The sequence below is a fragment of the Vulpes lagopus genome, chromosome 6 (assembly GCF_018345385.1).
Source record: "Vulpes lagopus strain Blue_001 chromosome 6, ASM1834538v1, whole genome shotgun sequence".
Classification (NCBI taxonomy): domain Eukaryota; kingdom Metazoa; phylum Chordata; class Mammalia; order Carnivora; family Canidae; genus Vulpes; species Vulpes lagopus.
The window spans coordinates 131,886,069-131,909,069 of NC_054829.1; the positions used below are offsets into that span (position 1 = coordinate 131,886,069).

A 23,001-nucleotide genomic window follows, 5' to 3' on the forward strand; every position below is an offset into this window, starting at 1 on the left:
GATTGTGTGTGTGTTAATACAGTAACTGCGGCGTATATAATGGTGTAGTGGTGTATCTGGGGTGGTTCAAAGCCACAGGGGGAGTAGCAGATCTTATTTAAATACCAGTTACTGTATGTGTAGGGAAATATTAAATGTTACAGGGTATTTTACATAAATTTTAAAATAATTCAGAAAAAGATCCAAGATTGCCAGGGGAAAGGTGGTTGTAATTTTTAGATTAGGCTAAGCTCCTATAACAAGAGATACACTAATAATACAGAAGTTTCTCTCCCAACTAACGGTTCTGAGGTTAAGCATTGCAAACTAGCAGGCTTTATTCCCCATAATGATTCAGGGGCATGAGCTGAGGATAGCTCTGCCATCTTCAACCTTGGCCTCCAACGCACTCTGATCTCTCATTTTCAGAGAAACCGCATGGGACACATACAAAGTTGTAAGGGTCAGGCCTCCCCGGAAATGGCACATAGGTTTTTCTTACATTCCAGTGGTACAGAGACTTAGTCACATCTAGATGTCTTTGGCTGGAAGCCACCGACTCCAGCTACAACCTTATCACCATAAAAGCACGTAGAGGATTTTGCTAGCAACTAGCAGCCGCAGCCCTCTTCTCTTGCTAATGAGCTTCTGTGCACAACCTTCCCCCACACAGAACATACTCAACCTCTTCTTAACCAGTTAGTGATTCAACTCAAAATCCAGGATCTCCGACAAGGTCCATCAGTTATAGATGTGGCTTCTAATAGTCTGACAACTTCTAAACTGATGTGCAAATTATTTGGTCTCACCCTCTCCTCTGCCCATTTATAATGGGGTGGTGAGGACAGGAACCCCAAATAAAAACTCTTAACTTGGAAAATGGAATAAAGGGAAACATGTATTGATTCAAAGATTCAAATCAACTGTAGGATATTGCTGGGAAACCCTGAGTAGAGTCTGTCCCCGAAGGTGGAGCAACAAGTACCTTGATCAGACCCTGATCCTGCTCCCTGGCAAGGGACTCCCTTGTTTGTTACCCTCAGTGGCTTCCACTCTGCAAAGTTACTCTTACCCTCTTCTCTCCACGGCTCTGTCTGAAGTAGGGGCTGGGAGTGTGCCTTGTATGGGAGTTGTGGAAACAGTGCACTTATTGCTGGCATGAGCTTGGTGCCCATTGTTTTAGGGCCAAGCTCCCATTTCTTGAGCAGTAAAATTCCCTCAAAAGCTCTCTATGTTTCTAGTTCCACCTGTTAGGAATCACAATCGAGCAGAGCACTTTTCTAGACCAAATTCTCCAAGTGTGCTTTCCTTGTCCCAGAACCCTGCCTCTCTTCAGTGGAGGCTACCTTGAGACCAACTGAAAGGAAGACTGCACTGGGAACGCTACACCCAGCCCATCACTGCAGGGGGTGGATCCCTTTGGCTTAACAAGGGGCAAAGAGGACTTTCTGGGCTTCCCTCTCAGCCTCCCACACTTCACAAAGAAGACAATCAGACTTTTTTTATTATTATTATTCAGGGTACAAAAGCACTTGGCTTTTCTCATCCTTTGGAGTTCCTAATAGCTGATGTTTCTCTATTCCTCTCTGCTTGGGAGACTGCCCACTTCTTTCATGTCATGTCTTGCTAAAAACATCAAGGACCAGGCAATTCATTTCATTCTGACTTTTCCAACTGCTACCCATAGAGCTATCAACTCAGTGGGTGACAAAATGTGACCTGAAATACAAGTCCCACCTGCTTGTCGTGTGAATGGTAAGCCCGTGCTATATATATTTTGTTTTCCTTCAGCATCTCACTCCAGGCTATCAATTTCTATATTAGAAATATAGACGGTGGGGCGCCTCGGTGGCTCAGCAGTTGAGTGTCTGCCTTAGGTTCAGGGACTGACCCCGGGTCCCGGGATCGAGTCCCATGTGGGGCTCCCCGCAGGCAGCCTGCTTCTCCCTCTGCCTGTGTCTCCGCCTCTCATGAATGAATGAATAAAATCTTACAAAAAAAAAAAAAAAGGGCAAGAAAAAAGGAAATATAGAGGGTAAGCTGTATGCACAGGGACTGCATCTGACATAGACTCTCTCCGAGACCAAACTTCAACCAGGCTCTTCTGAGCCTTTTAGCCTGGACCTCATCATAGGCCCTCTCTCTGGCCTATGCCAGTTTTCGAAAGAACGCTGCTAAGTCACTTTAGAAAGAACCCCCGCCCCCGCCCCCCACTCTCAGCATCTGATCACCCTGGTTTGCCAGGGTGAAAACAGTTTAGCAAGCATCCCTCTACCCTTGATGTCTCCTCTTAGTAATTTTCCTCTCCCTGGATTTTGCTAACTGACTTTAAATCCCCAGTTGTCTTTGCTGTCTTTGGAGTTGATCCAAGTACCTCTGCCCTACTGCTACGGTCTTGGGCACCTCCTGTAGTAGAATAAAGTCTTCCTCACTGTTTAACAAGGGTCAGGATAAATTTTTTCTTTAATACTTGTAGCACTAAATGCTGGTGGAATGATGACTGGCAGGAAAACCAGCACACTTCTCTCCTAAACCACCTCTTCCCCAGTAGGACTCCCCTCAATAGCATTCCATCCAGAATTTGTCCTCTTTATATACCCTTTGGACTTTATTTATAGCAAGTTAACTATAGATCATAATCCCTCATCTGGAGTTCTTGGGACCAGATGTTTCAAAATTTAGAATTTTTCAGATTACACGAAGTATTACGAACAAGATTTGGAGAAGCACCTATAATCAAATACATTAACATTTCCGTAGCAAATAGATGAATTTAATACTAGGTACGATAAAGGCCCGGCAGAGAGGTCAGGTTTGGCTGCCAAATGAATTTTGGTGTCAAACATGAAAACCCTGCAACTTTTCACAGACTTTTTGATTTTTGCAACAAAAATTTGTGCAGAAAAATAACCAAAATCATCTAAGCATGTAACCCCTGCCAGTTGATAATGTCACATTTCTATTCCTGTCTGTCACTCTTCCCTTTGATCTTGCCCTTTTTTCCAAAAGAAAAACGAGATGATAGAATAGAAAACAGAGTCCAAAACTAACTTTGTGGTCCAAGGCAAAACAGAACCAGCTTAATTCTGAAGAAAGTAAAATCTTTCTTCACTTTGCCCAGGCAGTTTCTCCCTGTCTGGAGGTAACACCCTCTAGTGGTTGTCCGTAGACACTTCTCCAGCACTGAAATCATCAATTACCAGCTAAGACCAAGAGATGACTTCAGTTAAGACCATTTGCAAATCACGAAAGAACAGAAAATGTGATTACATTCAAATTTAAGAATTGGTAGAGAGAATGACTTTACAGCCTCTTAGCTACTCTGTCTGCAAAACAACTACAGTTTATTTCTCTTATATCATAGAGATTTCATGGTGTTGAAATACAAATTTACCATAACAAGAACTTATGTTGTTGGCCTTAGGATCTAATTTCCCTTATAGTGGAGATGGATGGTGAGGAGTGAGGACAAAAATAAAGTAATGCAGTAGAAACACTGGTATAATGTATTTACCTCGTTTTAGGTTTTATATATTACTTATAGATGGCTTACCAAGTGTTTACGTTATTAAAACTTGAGAATAAAAAAACAAAAAACAAAAAACAAAAACAAACAAACAAAAAACTCGAGAATATTCCCAAATTTTACAAAGAATGTAAAATTGTGTTCATTTAACAAACTCCAACTACGTGGTAAGATACTACGCTAGGGGTTAAAAGATCCAATCATCCGATTGCCCACCTTCTCTAAAACTACCATTACTCTTGCATGCATTTGGATTTCCAGAGAAAAACTCCAACTGCACTCTAAGATACATTTCCTCTCATCAGCCTATGTCCTCTGACATACCAGATTAAGGATTTTATTTCTAAAACTCTTCACGGACATCATATATGGGAATGCATCATATATGGGAATGCATGAGAGCTAAAACTTAGGATGAGATTGTTAAAACTTAAGTAGAAATGTTATCACTTATTTACATCACAGACTGAAGTAGTTACGGGATAGTAGCTATGTGATATGCATCCCTAATTCCTGCCACGTCAATATGCAGTCATGATCAAAGAGAATGAAAAGCTGTACATGCCTAAAGTGTAATATATTTATGTCTTAACTATTCCGAATAGGTTTTGTCGAATACAAAACTATTTTTTGGATTAGTGTTCCAAATTTCTAAGATACAATAAACTCACTGCTAGTGGTTAATTATGAGGTCTAAGCAGTTCCATCCTGTATCTCAAAAACATGGCCTGACACTTCAAAAAGGCTACTAATTCTAGTAATATGGGTATTCCTAGAAAAACGAGGAATGGAAGCAAGGCTATCTTAAAAAGATATTGAAGAAAACGGAAGCTACATTAGCCTGGTCAAGTTAAAAAGCCCCTAAAAAGGCCAACTAAAATAAAGAAAAGCAAAATACATCTATTTTTCTCCTTTATTAGAGAAAAGGATAAAAATTAAGTCATTTTAAACAGAATAGGGTGGTAAAAGGAAAAACCCATCTTGTTATTAAGAAGACTGTGCTTTGTCTACTACATGGATCTAGCATATGTACTTATATAAATAAAAGTTTACGTTTTGGTTAAACCTATCAGCCGTGATACATCCACAGAGGCTCCATCCACAGGAAGTAGCAGTGCGCTGGCAAAACAGGTTGCTCAGATTTTACCACTGCAAGCTCATGGAGTTTAACCAAACACTGAAAGTAAAATGAATCTGCAGCCAAGAAAGAAAAAAAACCTTTAATAAATCTATAGGGAAAAATGTTCACATACAAGACACTTGTCAAGCAAAAAGGTTTCCATAAAATTAAGGATTTATCTCTTGAAGTAGTTTACCTTCAGAAACAGTCTCCTCTAGAATCACTCAATATGTCTAGCTCATTTGGATGTTCCAAATACAAAGCAAGAAAGGGAGCCTTTGCGAGATGTGTAAAGTTCAGTTAGTATTAAATAAACATAAAATATGGTTAACTATTAAGATTTTTCCACCACCAATTTACGAAAGTCGGTACATAGCAATGAGAATAAAGCACTTATTTTCAATTCACTCTCTGAAATAAGGAGAGAATAGTATTACTGGCGGTTTGGTTTAACTTAAGTAAAAAGAGAAGCGCGAGACTCATTTTCCTTATACATAGGCTCTAACTGTACTGCTAGGGAGCAGGCTGTATGGGAACGGAGCTGGAGCCTGCCCAAGGATGGAGGGTATATGCACACAAAGAAATCCAAAATATTACCCAGTAGTTGGTGTAAAGTTCCCTAGATAGTATCAAAGTAGTTCCATGGTCTCAAAGATTCAGATCCCCTTCCAAAGGGTCTAGCCTATTACCCAAATATAAAAAGTTCTTAAAATATTTTAAATGGAATGACACAGCTCCATTATAATGTAGTTCTGTGATTTCTGGTAACTACTTTTTAAAAAAGGAGCAATATCTACTATCTACCTGAGAGGCAGCTTTGAAGCTAAGAATAGATTTGAATTTGTCAGGGAAAAAGCAAGATAAAAAATACAAAGCATGATGATTGATGGCTTAGCTATTAGAATCTCTTAATGACCAGGAAAGAGAAAATAATTTAAAGCTTCCCCCTCGATACTTTACCTATTAAGAGGGTATAACTTAAAGAAGAAAAAATATCTAAATTTTACTTTCAGGAACAACGTATTCATAAGCAATCTTCTGAGTGTAGGGTAAGCTTTTCTTGCAAAAAGCAATTATAAAAGCTTAAAAAGTATCTGTACACTATTATATTGTGATGAACCTATTATCTTTGAATTAAAATGTAAAATATGCTGCACTATTAACCAGTGATTCTATGAATGACACGTAGACATTTCTGTTTTGCTGACTTGTCAACAAAGCACCTCTTTAAAGAAATCTATAATTTAAGTGAACAATAGGTCATAACTGTAATTTGACACAACTAAGCAAATGGGGACACATACAACTCTTTCAATTGTTGACAGAATCAAACAACCATACAGAAACTTTATTGCAGTTAGCTCTGTACAACAGAACACACTCTCATTTTTATTATAGAACTACCAGTTATATTGTTGTATAGCTGTTTAAGAGGAAATTCCAATAACTGATTTTCCAACAGCAGCAAAGCTGCTGCATATTATTTTGCTCTGTACAAACCAAAACTTTCTCCAACTATTAAAACTTGGTAACTTCTAATGGTATTAGTCTCTTAAATCTGATACGTAACATGCCCCTCTTTTTTACTCTAAATTCAAAGACCAGGTAACTTGAAAGTTTTTTTTTTTTTCCTGAAAAGAAAGACTAAAATAAGTGTCTGAAAGAATAACATTGCTAGATATTAGAAACATGTGCAGACTGACTCAAGTTCAGCTCTGGCACACTGATTTTAGAATGCCAAATATCTCGCTCACGAATTAAAAATACTTGAATATAGTTTATTCCTTTCGTACTCTTCTTTTGCGCACTGACTTCACTGGCCCATCTCCAGATCCTGTGCTCTCATCCGCTTCTTTCATCTAGAAGAAAGAATTGTGCAAATATTTGTTTTCATACAATGGGTAAATAGTAGTAAATAACAGATTTCTTATCCTCTAAAATACAAGTTCTAACAAATGCTACCGTACATGTGGTCTTTAATGCATGAAGCTGATCAAAAGTGTTATACATAAATTAGTGTGTCTTATTTTGCTCACCTTTTGGCATGACTACATTTTCAGAATAACTCTGCTTATCAAATATGTCTCTGACAGGGAATACTACTAACAACTGAATTCATGATTTTATCATTTAGAATTTAATCTGGTTAATTCAGGGCTAGATGATCTTTTCACTGTGGGATCTTAAACACTAACTTCATCGTGATAGTTCTGTAAGTAATGAACTGCTGAGCTAGATTTGCAGAGACTTTTTCAGAACTTCTGGCACACGGTACTTTGAGAAAATTAGGAGAGGGGAAAGGAAACATCACGTTTATAGTTTGGGTTTTTTCTTTCCTTATCCAATAAGCACTCGTACATAAGTTAAACTTGTGTAACAAAATGAAATAATGAAGGTATTGTATGGTTTTTTACAGATAGTTTTTATTATTTTTCAAGGTCATACTATACAAAGGTTGGCTTACTTTAACTCCCTAGCATATAAGAAGACTAAAAGACAAAGACAGAATCAAGATGTTTTTAAAGGTACACAAAATATTTTGTGAAGCAAAATATAACTACATATTCAAATGAATACTGCAAGTTTTCAAAATTGCAATCAAGATCAATCAGTATCGATATTGCAAGTATTATTATTAAGAGTGACAGGTGAAACAATGACTGTTTAAAAACTCTGTCCTGGAAATCATCTTCATTCAGCTTCCTCTATTATGGACATTCAGACTAATGTTCCCCCAAAACCCCTTTAAAAACTCACAAAGCAATTAGACCAGTAACCAAGTACATATACTGAATAAGCTTTAGAAAACAAACAACAATAAAACAAAATTTGAGAGATTTCTTCAAACAGATAAAACAAAAAATTTATGTCATCACGTACAGGAGCACAGGCAACACTGTGCTCTTACCCTAACCTAGCACTGAGTAAGAAGGGTGATGAGGATGGTGACCGCGGTAGGGTGATGTAGCCCCTGACGGTTAGCAGGTAGAACGGGTCTGAAACACATCCTGGATGGTTTCTGATTCCGTAATAACTGACTAAAAAACGGGCACTGTGGAAAGTTCTATCATATATCAGGATGCAGGAAGGCGTAGACATATTAAGTTAATGGAAAAACTAGTTTATTAAAGATTTGAGAGAAAAAAAAAAACACCACATCAGGCAGATAGTAATCAACTACCCAATGGATGAAATATTACAAAATGTGACAATGAATTATTCAGACCATGAGAATGTTTTTATAATAGGTATAGAGAAAATTATCTTATAATAAACAGAATTACCTTTTAAATGTTCAAGTGGTCTGTTTATTATAATTTTCAAGAGAGTATTTTTATGATACAGTCATAATTTTTTACAGATGCAGCTCTCTGTATTTTGTAAACCCCTGGCTTACTTTATACTGTTTCTCATTAGGCATTAAGATGATAAAAATTACAGTATTTTCTTGCCCCCCTTTTTTTTTAAGATTTCATTTATTTATGGGACACAGAAAGAGAGGCTAGAAACACAGGCAGAGGGAGAAGCAGGCTCCATGCAGGGAGCCCAACGCAGGACTCGATCCCTGGTCTCCAGGATCAGGCCCTGGGCTGAAGGCAGCGCTAAACCACTGAGCCACCTGGGCTGCCCTCGCCTTCTTTATAGATACATTTTAAAAACAATATGGAGGATCCTATGAAAACTTGGGAGAAATATGGCCAATATTTGCACACTATGGCCTTGAAAAAAAATTCTCTATAACCAGACTGTTTTGATTAAAATAATTTTTCATGAAAAAAAAATAAATTTTCATGGATAATTGTACATAAAATCCAGTGTATTTTCTGTTAAAGAGCTGCTTACCTCATCCTCTGATCCAGACTTATTTGATTTATTACCTTCTTCTTGTCCTTCTATGATTTCAATTTCTTCTTCACTCTTTTCCTCAGGTTCAGCTTCCTCTTCTAGAATACAGATTTTTATTACAGGCAAAGACTTGCATTAAAATTTTGCTACTGAGAAGCATAAATAGGATAAGGAAGATTTATTTAAATTCCAATATCTAAAAGCAATTTCTATCACTTGAAATTTCTAAAAAATTAATTGCAAATAGTATAACATTTTGTAAATGAATCATTATGTTTGAGGGAAGAGACAGGTTTAAGAAATTCTTAAGTATTCAGTCTACATGTAATGCAAAAAGCATGTATGTATGTCCAATTTTTTTTTCAGAGTATGATTTTTAAGTCAACTGTTTCATCAACTATGAAGTTAAAAACAGTGCTTAAGACATAATTTCAGTTGTAAGGACTCAATCTGGAGCTTGGCTTGGGACACCTGGCAAACATCAACAGTTTTACTTCTACCTAGATGAGTGCAAGACTCACCAAAAACCTCACTTCTTCAGTTCTAACATGTTTAGGAGTTTAGTATAAGGTGGGAAGGAGACATATGATAAGCAGTTCTTTTGAGCCATTAAATTATTCATTTGATAAGATAAACTATCTGATGAATAAACAGTCACTAAAGGAATTGGTGTTGATTTTATGGCCACAATTAACCGGCCTTAAACCTATTCTTCTCCTAGAGGATGTGCTGTCTGTACTTCCCATCTCACCTACATTCTTGGTGGCAAGAAAAGTCCGGGCAAACAGCTACAACACATGGGACTCATACTTGCTCTTAAAACTCTTCCTAGAAAACAAGACTGTAAGCAGGATGGCTGCTCAGGGTACAACACCCAGGCGGGGAGCATTACTCACTCCTCCTTGCCAAAGTCGCGGATTCATGGGGATTCAGATGGTATATATTTGACAATAAGCAAGCGTAACAGCTACTGTTTACCAAATACTCTGCTCTTTCCATGAACTAGGGTCCCCATTATAACTCACTATTACACTATCCTACCTTTGTCCCCATTATAACTATCATTATCCTACCTTTTTCAACAGTTTCACCATCACTTTGCTTTTTTTCTTCTTCCAAGTCTACTGGTTTCTCCAGGGCAGCTTTCTTTTCCTTCACTTCTTGCTCTAGTGCTCCCTTTGTTTGTGGCTTGCATATGTCAGTCTTTTTATACTCTGAATCTTCATATTTTTTCTGTGGTAGTTTAACATAAGCTATTTTTAGTAAAAGCAAAGCTTTATTTTTTAAAAGGGTTTTTGTTTTGTTTTGTTTTTTGTTTTTTTGCAACAACTGATATCAAATACAGTGACTCAGCAGTAAAAACCTAGAGGACATTTAGCTTATTGCGTTTATACTTGCTCAACAGAACTCCTAAACACTATGACATTTATTTTACATTGAAGAAAATTCCATTTCTTTACCTTGACTTTTCTTGGCCAACAAAATGAAGCAATTAATGCTATTGGAAGCCCTGCTGTCACAAAATAAATGAGCCAAAGCCATGGGCGCTCTTCAGCAGCTGCCATTAACTGTTTAAATATACCAGGCTATAGAAGAAATAAGCATAAAAATAAAATTCAGATTTTATAAACATTCACTATGAAATACAGCCTGTAAAAAAGCCAACTTAGTTTACACAGGTGTTTATTAAGGAGTGATGAACTTGCAGGCTAAAAATATTTTCCCATCTTATACTCTGTCCAGTTTATTTCTTTTTTAAAGATTTTATTTATTTATTCATGAGAGACACAGAGAGAGAGGCAGAGACATGGGTAGAGGGAGAAGCAGCTCCCCATGGGGAGCCCAATGCGGACTCAATCCCGGGACTCCATCTGGTACTTCAGGATCACGCCCTCAGCCCAACTGTGGAGCCACCCAGGAGTCCCAACATACTGTACAGTTTAAATTCTATTAGTATGTATCACTGTTTGAGATTTTGTAGTAGAAGATATGTTATCACATAGGTAGAAATCACTAACCTACCAGCAAGAATTATAATTTTATTTTTTAGTAAGCTTAAGGATAGAACTACTCCTTCATTTAGATGTATACAATGCTCTGATAATTCATTCTGTACTTTTAAAGAACTTATTAATAAGATCAACCTGGGAATTATGGTGTTTTCCTTTTCATTAACAAATTTCACACGCAACCTTCAGTGAGGAAACTGTTTCTCTTAAAATCTAAAATGATTAAATGTTTTAATTTAAAAAGTTTCCATATGAAAACCCCTTTACCTACTCTATTGATGGCTTTTGTCCAAAGATACCAAATGTAAGGTATTTTTTTCTTATGGTAATTGATTTTAAAGATATATTCTCCAAGGTGCATTGTGTTGAAATATTTGTAAATAGTGTTAAGATTTGAGTAAAAAAGCACTGAACATAATAATAATAAATTTTAAAATTCTCTGTACTCCTCTAAGTGAAAAGTAGTTAAAATTCATAAAGAATACTATTTAGATTACTATTACACTTCGGCCTTGAATTGACAAGGTGATCAGGATATTAAGTAGTATCCTTATAAACAGCAAGTAGGCAATTAAATCCCATTATGCTATCATAGTTTAATGAAGACATACACATATATATATAGTTCATGATGAACTTGCATCATAATAAGGCTAAATATTTTACCGACAAATTTATTTAAGTACATGTAGTAATGACTACATATTCATTTACCTTTAAAGGGTCATTTGTATAACCTATAACCAGGACCAAGTCCTGTGACTACTCTATGGTAAATACTGTACCTCGTTAGCATTTGCTACCAGTATCTTCACTCCCCACCCATCTGCAGCCCAGCGATCTGCTGTTTCCTTTTCCGAGCAGATAATAAAATTATCAAAGTAAATATTAGAGGTCATCGACCAAAGCTCTAAACCAAGAGCACGGAAAGAAGTCAGAAGAAATGGATGATCATCTTCAAAATAATCTGGATTCGGGATTTTTCGAGGACTCCAGATTCCCTAGAAGAAAACATAATTTAAAGACATTTTCAAATAAAATAATCTCATTATAAATGCTATTCAAGAAGCCATTGCTGTTGATGGGACACCTGGGTGGCCCAGTCAGTGAGGTGTCCAACTCTTGATTTCAGCTCAGCTAACGGTTGCAGGGTTGTGAGATCAGCCCCATGTCAGGCTCCAAGCTGGACGTGGAGCCTGCTTGAGGTTCTCTCTCTCTCTCTCCCTCTGCCCCTCCCTCGCCTCTCTCTCCCCCCTCCCCCACCCCAGCATGCACTCTCTCTATCTCTCCTTTTTTTTTCTATCTCTCCTAAAAAAAAAAAAAAAGCATTACTGTTGAATGAAATCAGCAGTACTAATTGGAAAAAAAAGAAAACATTAACTGACATGAATTCATTAGCAACTTATCGGAAATAAATATTTGTTTCTTCTCATTCTGTACACAATGTTCCCTATGAATAAAACTGGCCTGAAACTGCAAAAAAAGGCAAAGTGAAAATCCAACACACTGAAACTTGGGTAATTAAATTTCACTAGTAACTGATACTATTTTTAGATAAGTATTTTTACATTTAGTAAAGTTATTCAAGGCAAGAAGTCATTAAAATTGCCCAAATCAGAGAGATCACGGCATGGTAAATATGAAGACACTTATTTTAATTTTTTTATAAAGTACCTTTTAAAAAAATTATTTATTTATTTGAGAGAGAGCACAAGCAGGGGTAGGGGCAGAGGGAGAGGGAGAAGCAGACTCCACATCGAGCAGGAAAGCAGATGGATGTGAGACTCTATCCCAGACCTCCAGGATCCTGACCTGAGCCAGAGGCAGACGTGAAGCCACTCCTCTTATCATATACTCACCCTGGGCATCAACCATCAGACATGGTTGAGCCTCAGAAAAAAAAAAAACCTCAACATAAAAGTTCCACTAGATTTTAAATGATTAAACTTAACCAAATCAAAAAAATTCAACAATATGATTACTCATTCACTCTGCCATCATATGTATCTATTCTGTACCAGGCACAGTGCCAGATGCTAGGGACAGAAGGGCGCAGTCAAGAAAGACATGGATCCTCTATTATTAAATCTAAAGTAATGAGGGAGACAGAGATTCAACAAAGAAGTTACCAAAATAAATATTCTGTGATAAATGCTATGAAAAAAAAACCACAGTAAACAAATTGGAATATGTCACTGCATCCATATAATAAATATTAGAAAATATCAATGAGTAATTAAATGAAACTACAGGGTTAAATGGACAACACAGATATTTCTACCCAAAAATCTAGGTATAATCAAAAGATATCTAATTCATATTTTAAAAAATCTATAGTTTAACAGCACCACAAAGTAAGGAGCACATTAATTAAATACAAGCATTAATTACTAAAATGTACAACGTGAGGTCTTCTGATCAGAACTCATTTATGTCTAATTCTAAAATAGAATCAGAGTGATTATCAGTTATCAGGGAAAAATATAGTATGAAGTCACTGATCTTTAGTCCTTACTATTATTCCCCCAGAAAATCACATAAAGAATACTTAAATTTTTTTTTAAAGTAAACTCTATGCCCACCATGGGGCCTGCACTCATGAGGCAGAAATCAAAAGTCACATACTCTATGGACTGAGCCAGCCAGGTGCCCCAAGAATACTTTACTTTTTAAATATAAATTAGTTGGAGTCTATTTTCTTTGACTTCTTAAATAGTTAATGCATACTATTACAAATCAAATTTCTAAAAGTTAACATTATTTTTTAAAATATTTTATTTATTTATTTACTTATTTATTTAAGAGAGTGAGGACAAGCGGGGTGTTGGCAGAGTGATAGGGAAAAGCAGACAACCCACTGAACAGGAAGCTGGAGCCAATCCCAGGACCCTGGAATCACGACCTTAGCCAAAGGCTTAACTGACTGCGCCACCCAGGCGTCTCCCAACATGACATGAATAACAACTAGATACATAATAGAAATATCACAGCATTTTAAACTTTACTGTGGAATTGGAAGAAGTGGTTATTACCTGGTAGTTAGGATTATCTATCATTGGAGGTCTCCATACTCCTTTGTATTTGGGATTATCTATCATGGGAGGTGACCACTCACCACACCCAATTCGACATGCTGGATTAGAAATACGAGGTGCCTCCCATTCTCCATCCATGTCTTCATTCCTTAGGAAAGTAGGGGAAAAAATTCAACATAAAAGCTTTACAGATGAAAATGTGTATCTACGCATTTATAGTGACCTCAAGTATAGTAGCTTCAAGTCTCTCCTGTAAGTCACGTGAACTAGTAGCAAAAAGCAAGAAAGAAATTGACATTTGAAGATGAAGAATATTTACCAGTCATCAGGTTTTTCAGCATTTGGATCTGGAATAAATTTTGGTTCATCATCAAGCCAGCCATCAGGTTTAACAACACTTAAATCTTCTATTTGGGCAGGTTCACTTTCATCCCTGGAAATAGAGTATTTTGTGCCAAGTATTAATTATTCAAAAAGTTTAAAAATACATATGTTACAAAATTCAGAAGATATTCAACCGGTATTTCCTACCCTTCTGTCTTTTGTGCCTACTACCTCCCCCATCTCTCATTCGCCAAAATCTTCTGCTAACTTGTCACTTTTTATTTTTTATAATTTGTTTTAAAAATTTTTATTTATTTATTCATGAGAGACACACAGAGAGAGAAGCAGAGACACAGGCATAGGGAGAAGCAGACTCCTCGTGGGGAGTCTGATGTGGAACTTGATCCTAGGACTGCAGGATCACAACCTCAGACAAAGGCAGACACTCAACCACTGAGTCACCCAGGTGTCCCGTAATTTAATATTTTCATTTAAAAACACTTAGAAAACAAATTCTAAAATATATAAAAATAATCATAGTAAGTACTGAATAGAACTAAGAACTACTAATGACAGTTTTCATCTTTTTAGAAAAGTAAAAATTTTAAACAAGAGGTTACAGTATGATTTTTCAAACAAACCTAAGTAAGATAAACTCAAATAATCAACTCCCTGTATGTAAAGACTTGTACTTGCCTGATATCAATGTTATCTTAAGTCTCTCTGGGTTCAGAGTAACTATTAGAGTTTAAAATTTTAAGGAAACATTTCTTTTAGCAGTTTATAAAACAAATTCTAACAGGTATCACCAATCAGAAAGAGGTTATCATAACCCATTTCTCTTATTTAAGGGCAAACTTCTTTCTCAGCCTTACTTTTTATGGGTAAACAAATATGAAGCAATGTAAGACAATCCACATGAAGGGATGTAGTCCTATCCTTTTCTGAAAGTGAATTCATGAAAGTTATGCATTAATAAGTGACTTTTTATTAGTTTTTTTAAAAAACTATACTGTTCTTCCTACCTTATAAAGGTTGTTTCCCTATTATACTATTTGCTTGAAGGCAAAGACATTTTTATCACTAATCAGAATCTCTCTTTATCTACAAGAGAGTTAACAAGTAAAGACTTTTGGTTATACAGAAGCAACACTCTTATTTCTGAGCACGTAGTAACCCCAATGTTTACAAACAAGTAAGAATTTGAAATAGGAGTAGACATTTTCCAAAATGAAGCAGAGAGAAAAAAAATTGGTTTAAAAAATGAACAGGGGTGCCTGGGTGGCTCAGGCAGTTAAAGTCTGCTCTTGGCTCAGGTCATGATCCCAGGGTCCTGGGACTTCACCTTGAGCCTCTCATCAGGCTCCCTGCTCAGCAGGAAGTCTGCTTTCCCTCTGGCCCTTCCCATCCTGCTCCTGCCCGCTCCCCCCCCTCCAACAAATAAAATCTTTTAAAAAATGAATAGATCCTCAGTAACCTGTGACACCATGTAAATGTAAACATACATTTTACATAATGTTCCAAAGAAAGGGGAGACACATATAAATATTTAAAGAAATAATGGCCAAATATTACCCAAATTTGATACAAACTATACAGCTACATCCCAAAAAGCTCAGAAGCAAAGTAAACCAAAGTAAACACATACACACAAAACCAAACTGTTGAAAATCAGTAATAATAAATCTTAAAACCAAACAGGAAAAAATTACATATTAGGTAAAGGAGAAAAAGGATGAGAATAACAACTGACTTATCAGAAACAATTCAAGCTTCCTCAAGACAACGCAAGAAATTATGGTTTTAAAATAACTATCGGGCAGCCTGGGTGGCTCAGCGGTTTAGCTCTGCCTTCATCCCAGGGCATGATCCTGGAGACTGGGATGGAGTCCCACATCGAGCTCCCTGCATGGAGCCTGCTTCTCCCTCTGCCTGTGTCTCTGCTTCTCTCTCTCTGTGTCTCTCATGAATAAATTAAAAAATAAAATAAAATAACTATTAACCTGTAATTCAATAGTAAAAACATCCTTCCAAAATTAAGGTAAAATAAAGTTTCAGATAATTAAAAGTTGAGAGGATTCAATGACAGCAGACATACGCCACAATATGTTGGGAAGTTTACTAGGCAGAAGGAAAATAATAACAGATGAAAATGTGTATCTACAGAAGAGTACCAGAAATGATAACTATGAGGGTAAATAAAAGAACTTTTCCCCTAATAACTGTCTGATTAAAAGACACTGACTGCATAGTATAGATAGAAGAAGTAAGTGTATAATAGCAGCATGAAAGAGGAAAATATAAGGCCCTTGTAAGATTAACTTAGACATAAAGTGGTATGATGACAGTAGACTGACATAAGTTAAAGATGAATATAATAAAACTTACAGCAACACTAAAACAGTAAACCACAAAGGAAAAGGTAATATGACAAGAGAAAAGAAAAAATAGGAGACTAAAATAAAAGAAAACAAAATAACTCAATCTAAAAGAATTTAGGGGAAAAAATACCTTATAAAGGACCACAGAATATATGGGACAAACAGAAAACAAGTAGTAAGAAAAGAAAATAAGCATAATTTATATCCAACCATATTAATAATTACATTAAATGTAGATGGTTTAAAACACTCCACTTTTTTTTTTTTTTAATGATAGTCACAGAGAGAGAGAGAGAGAGAGAGAGGCAGAGACACAGGCTGAGGAAGAAGCAGGCTCCATGCACCGGGAGCCTGATGTGGGATTCGATCCTGGGTCTCCAGGATCGCGCCCTGGGCCAAAGGCAGGCGCCAAACCGTTGCGCCACCCAGGGATCCCGTAAAACACTCCACTTAAAAGACAAGCTCCACATATAGGTTGCCTACTAGAAAATCAGTTTAAAAATAAAGGTATATATAGCTTACAGGTAAACAATGGAAAATAATATTCAATGGAAACATGATTTAATAGAAAGCAGGACTGTTGACTTAGTATGAGACTAAAACAGACATCAAGACAAAATATTACAAGAGTTTATAAAGAAGGATATTATTCTATAATAATAAAGTGTTTAGTTCCTCACATGAAATACTGCAAAAAGATGTAGTAACAGATCTTCAAAATACATGAAGCAAAAACTAACAGAATTCAAAAGATATAGACAAATCTACCATCATACTTAAAGATTTTAATATTCTTCTCTCAGTAAGGGAACAGACTGAAAACCTATAAGTATATCAACCACATGACATAGTTGACATTTGTAAACTTTCTGACAATAGAATTAAAAATTGGGAGTCAAAATGAAAATCAAAGTAATTAAACTTCTGGGGAATCCATAAATAATTGCCACCAAAGCAACACATTTAAAAACACATGAATCAAAGAAAAAAAATCACTAGTGAAATTAGAAAACAGTATGACCTGAATGTTCTTGTAGGTGACATACATTTGTGAAACATAGTTAAAGCAGTGTTTAGAGAAAGTTTATAGCTACTTCTACTGGAAGAGATTTTCTAACTTAATAAGGCTAAAAAAAAAAAAAAGAAGCAATTATTTGCTTCAAAGTAAGAAGAAAAAAGCAAATATAAAAAAGTCAATAGAGGGGAAAAATTAAGACAAAAGCCAATTCTTCAAAAAATGAATAAAATTGATAAATCTCTAGTTAGACACATCAAGAAAAAAAACACAAATTACCATACTAGAAATGAAAGAGGAGTCATCAGCACAGATCATTACAGATAATGACAAGAGGTGTTGAAACAATTAGACATCCATATTTTTTTAAAAATTGATCTTGATTTAGATCTCACACTACATACAGTTAACCTAGAACAGAGTTTTACTCAAAATTATTTGTCTAGAAAAAAAAGCACGAATCTCTGTAACACTCATTTGGGCAAAGATTTCCTAGGTAAGTCACTAAAATCATGAATCATCAAAGACAAATCTTGACAAAGTGGACTTCATAAAATTTAAGACTTTCTTCTCTATTAAGAAAATTAGAACAATCCTCAGAGTGAGAGGACATACCTGCACCAATTGCCTATTGCTGTATAACCCCAAAATTTAGGGGCTTAAAAATAATGTTTATTACTGAAGTGTCTGATTCTGGGTACCCCCCTTACTGGGTCCTCTGCTCAGACTCTTGGACAGGCTGCAGTCAGGAATGGGTATGGGCCAGGACTGAGGCAGGGGGCTTCTGGAATAGTTTCCAACGATCCCTGCCTCCCAGTCCTCATGTCCATGTGTGTTCCTCTCTCCTGGAGTGTGGGTTGGATCTAAGAACTCGCTACTGATGAACAGAAATTACCGATGGGATGTTACCTCCAAGATTAAGTAATAAAAGACCAAATATTAGTGTCCTGAGGCTGCTGTAACAAAGTACCACAAACTGCAGCCTGAAAATGACAGACGTTTATTATCTGAGAACTCTGGAGACTAGAAGTCCAAAATCCAAATTTTTGATAAGGCCACGTTTTCCCTGAAGGCTCTCAGGGAGGATCCTTCTTTGCTCCTCCTTAGCTCCTAGTGTTTGCTGGCAACACTTGGCATTCCCTGGCTTGTCGATGCATCACTTTAATTTCTGCCTTAGTTGTCACACGGTGGTCTCCCTGTGTGCACCTGTCCAAATTTCCCTCTTCTTCTAACAACACCAACCATATTGGATTTAGGGCCCATCCTAATTTAGTATGACTTCATCTTAACGTGATTACATCTGCAAAAACCCTAATTCCAAATAAAGTCATAATCATAAGTTCTGGGTAGATACGGATTTTTGGAGGACACTGTCAACCCAGTATGGATTGTGACTTTCATCTTCTCTGCACCCTCTCTTCACTCGGTCTTGCTTCCTTGAAGGGAGCCTATCATATTGTGAGCTACTCTATGGAGAGGCCTAGATTGGCAAGGAACCAAGGGAGGACTCTGGCTAACATCCCGCAAGGAATTGAGGCTCACAGTCCAACAATGACAATTCAGTCCCTTGAGAAACAGAACCTTGCCAAAACCTGCTTGAGTGGACTGAAAGTGGTTCCATTCCCAGTTAAGCTTTTAGAGGACTACAGTCTCAGCTCCTAGGTATTTACCCAAGAAAAAGGAAAAATCATGTTCACACAAAGCCCTGTCCACATTTATAACAGCTTTATTCATAATTGTCTCAAACTGGAAACAACCAAAATTCCCATCAATGTGTGACTGAACAAATAAAATAAATCTCTACAAATAAATCTCTGCAATCTCTACAAATCCCTAAAACAAAACTAACTACTGATATAAGCAAAACTATGGATGAATTTCAAAAAGTATTATTCTAAGTGAAAGAAACCAGAAACAAAAGCTATATACCATATGATTCCATTTTATAGGATATTCTGGAAAAGGCAAAGCTCTAAAAGACAGAAATCAGATCATTGGTTACAGGAGATAAGGGTGGGAGGAACTGATTACAAATACAAAGGACCTTTTGGGGGTGATGGAAATATTCCATGTCACGATTGTGGTAGTAGTTACATCACTGTCCATGTCTGTCAATACACATGGAACTGTATATCTAAAATAAATGAATTAACCTACATGAAAATTATATTTTGATAAATCTGACATGCAATTAGAATCCAGGAAATATAAAAAGGTCAATATTTGCTGACAACGAGGACTGCTGCAACGTTAGCCTAATATTGAAAATCAATCACTATGATACACTATACTAAAAAAATAAAAGAGAAAACCCACATGGTCATCTCAACGGCTATACAAAAGCACTTTATAAATCCAACACCCAATCATGGGAAAAAAACACAAAACTCATTAAACTAAGAACAGAACTTTTTAAAATCACAGTGAGTGGGGCACCTGGGTGGCTCAGTTAAATGTCCAACTCTTGATTCTGGCTCAGGTCATGACTTCAGGCTCGTGAGATGGAGCGTGGATCCTGCTTAAGATTTTCTCCCTCTCCCTCTGCCCCTTTCCCCTCTAAAATAATAAAAAATAAGATCATACTTACTATCTATACCTTTGTGTAGTCCCCTCCCAAATGTACCAGGCAGGTTAGTCCGAAATGTGACAAACAGAATCAGCTGAGGTGCTCAAGTGAGGACAGGTCACTTCAGAGATAGGTTATAAAAGACATTATAATTTCTGTGGTTGCGCTTTCTCTCTCCCTTCGGGGGAGCAAGAAGGAGAGGCCACCTGGCGAGGCACTGAAACTTCATGACAACAGCCACATAAGCCAGCTAAAAAGTGAAGCAGATGCTCCAGTAGCTAGAGTCAAACCTTCAGATGAACGCCTGAGTCCAACCTCAGCAGAGAGCCTGAGCCAGAACCAGTCAGCCAGCCACTCCCAGTTTCCCGACCCCTAGGAACTGAGTGAGTTAGGATGAGCCAGGGTGAACAAAAATGGTATCTCTTGCCATCTGAGCTCAGAGCTATGGGAACTCAGGAACTGAGTACATTTAAGGAAAAAAAAAACTCCTAATCCTGTAGAATGAAAACAACACAAATACTCAGCTAAGCAATCTAGTATGAGTGAGTCCTATATAGGTGTACACGATCTTGAACATATGACTATTTTAAGGCCAGTAATCATTAACTGAAAAGACTATATATTTCATACAGTATACATGATAAAGATCAAACTAGGAATTAAAATTAAAGTGTTGGTGTTTTAGATTCACGGAATCCTCCCTATCCTCAGCATTAGAAACATAAAAAACATTGAAAAAGACAATAAAATTAAAATATTAATTAAAATGAAAATTAAGATAATTAAAAGGTAAGGATATACAAAATCTATTTTGTTTTTTTGGGGGGGGGCTGGTGTATAAGGGTGGAGGGAGAGAGAGAATCTTCAGCAGGCTCCATGCCCAGTGCAGAGCCCAACAACCCTGAGATTGATCTCACAACCCTGAGATCATGACCTGAGCCGAAATCTAGAGTCGGGCAGATGTTTAACCGACTGAGCCACCCAGATGCCCCAACAAAATCTATTGTAGAAAAATACTTCACCCAAAATAGTCAAAATATATAATTTTGATGTTTAAAAGAGTATGCTTCACTGGTTGTAAACTTCGCTTATATGCAGTATCTCATTACTGAATTACACCAGCTAATGCTTTGCTACTGAATTCTTCGCTTACCAGTCTTCTGGTTTGACAGCAGAAGGATCAGGGATTTTTGCTCTTTCATCCCATTCATCAGGCTTTTTATCACTGGGATCTTCAATTTCTTTGGGAGGATTGATAGGAGGAACCACATCTTCTAGGAGGCTTCCTTGGTTTACAACTACTTGATCAATTAGTACTTCAAATGTGTCATCTGGATTCATCACTAAAGACCAATTTAAATATATTATTACACTTATCAGAATGACTGACATTTTCAAGGCCATCTTCTAAATAATAAAATTACCCTAAATTCCATGGGTAAATATTTTTCTCAACCAGAAATAGAGGAATTACAATATATTAAATCAAAACATCCTGAGATCACCAGGTATAATGTTTTCTAAAACCAAAGATAAAATTTTGTCTTAAGTAATAATAATTTAATAAAATCCTCCATTACTTCTCAAGTAAAGAATATCCAATAGCTAAGTCAGTTTTGGCACTCACACAACCAGTCAACTTCACTTTTGTGTAATTACAGAATGCAACCCAATCTTCTTCAGCATTTCAAAATAACTTTTTTGAAACCATCTCAAACTTCAAAAGTCACCAAGTGCACTGTAAGGAGCTTTTTTCAAGAACCACTTGAGAGTAAGTTACTGACCTCATATACATCATCCTGGAATGCTTTAATGTATATTTTCTACATACGAGGACATTTTCCTACGTAACGCCAATCTAGTTACCAAAATCAGAAAATTCACATTGATACATTACTACCATTTCCCAGAAAGTTTTAAAGTTCATTGACACTTCAAATTCAATGATTCATACACTGTAGTGTATCTTAAGGCTGACTGAAAATATTCAAGCTCACACTCACATTTGTTCGGAGGTGAGCTCTAACTCTCTAAAAGTACTCAAGCCAAAAGTTTCATAAAGAACCCCCTTTTCTATTGTAATGACAAAATAAAAGGTCTCTCCTCTTCCTGTAAATTTGGGAGATGGGGTCACTAATAAACTCTGTGTCTTTGGAAAGGATGGTACATGAAAACAGATACCTAGGGTTTCCTTTCAGTAAACTAAGGCAGTAGAGCTGTCAATGAATGTCAGGGCCATCCTGACTTAATTAGTAAGTGGGCTACCGCTTCCTGAAGGAATAGTTGTGAGGCAAGACCAATTTCCAGAGGTTTTAGTTACAACCCCAAATTACTTAGCTCGGAATTAAATACTGCAACTTATACTCAAACGCAAATGACACAAACACACTCAATGTTCTCTCCCTTTCCTTTTTCTTCCAATATTTCTTCTTCTATTATAGCCGAGAGTATAAAACTATACTACTACACAAAGGGAAAAATCAAGGTTTAAGCAGAGCTAAGAGTAAGATCTTAAATGTAAAAAACTATTAGATTTTTCCTGATTCAAAAAAAAGGCATTTTGCAAGAAAAATCTGGAAAAGAATGTGCTGAATAGATTCTGCAACTGAAATTCTTAAAAAATTAGTTAAAACAAAAAAGCATCTGACAAGTATTCGTATGTGAAAAGCCATCTTTGTCTAAAACTGTTATTAAATATTTTACATGAATTTGCAATAAGAGGCATTGGATTATAAAGCCTTTAATTTGAAGGTACTCCGTAAGGTTCTTAAAACAACTACAAAATTATGTTATAAAAATATAATAGTAATATGGAAAATTGTTTTAAAAGTCATTCCATAATCCGAATACAACAAAGTTTTTGTGTATAGTAGTAAGAAAAAAAATGTTTAAGAGTCAGATTTGAATTTCAAGTCCAGTCTTACCAGTTACTTTTACTTCCTAGAGCAAGTTACTTACCCTAAGTTAAGGTAAAATAGAAACTTCTCACCTCACATGATGACTCTAAACTAAGTACGTGCTATGTGTCAGGTAACTAATGAAAATTAATCCTTTTTTTTCCTGGTCTTTCTGTTTGCATAAATTGCCTAATGGCCACTATGATGATGTATGTACCTCCACTTTGAATCTCATTTTCTTTTAACATTTTAAAATTATAAACATTTTCCCCTGTTGCTAAATACTTCCAGTTATTATTCTTT

The 23,001-nt window shown here is 36.4% G+C and overlaps 1 protein-coding gene across 3 annotated transcripts in view; it reads right to left on the reverse strand.

Annotated features, from left to right (window-relative positions):
* Positions 1–5,824: 5,824 nt before the first annotated feature.
* Positions 5,825–23,001, reverse strand: part of CLGN (calmegin) — a 48,092-nt gene continuing 30,915 nt past the window's right edge. For all 3 annotated transcript variants that reach the window (XM_041759253.1, XM_041759255.1, XM_041759254.1), the window contains exons 8-15: positions 20,955–21,144; positions 13,835–13,948; positions 13,513–13,663; positions 11,266–11,481; positions 9,932–10,057; positions 9,545–9,704; positions 8,469–8,569; positions 5,825–6,484 (exon numbers count right to left, since the gene is read on the reverse strand). In XM_041759253.1, the coding sequence (XP_041615187.1) occupies positions 6,404–6,484; positions 8,469–8,569; positions 9,545–9,704; positions 9,932–10,057; positions 11,266–11,481; positions 13,513–13,663; positions 13,835–13,948; positions 20,955–21,144 (1,139 nt within the window). In that variant the 3' untranslated portion in view covers positions 5,825–6,403. The remainder of the gene's footprint in view (positions 6,485–8,468; positions 8,570–9,544; positions 9,705–9,931; positions 10,058–11,265; positions 11,482–13,512; positions 13,664–13,834; positions 13,949–20,954; positions 21,145–23,001) is intronic.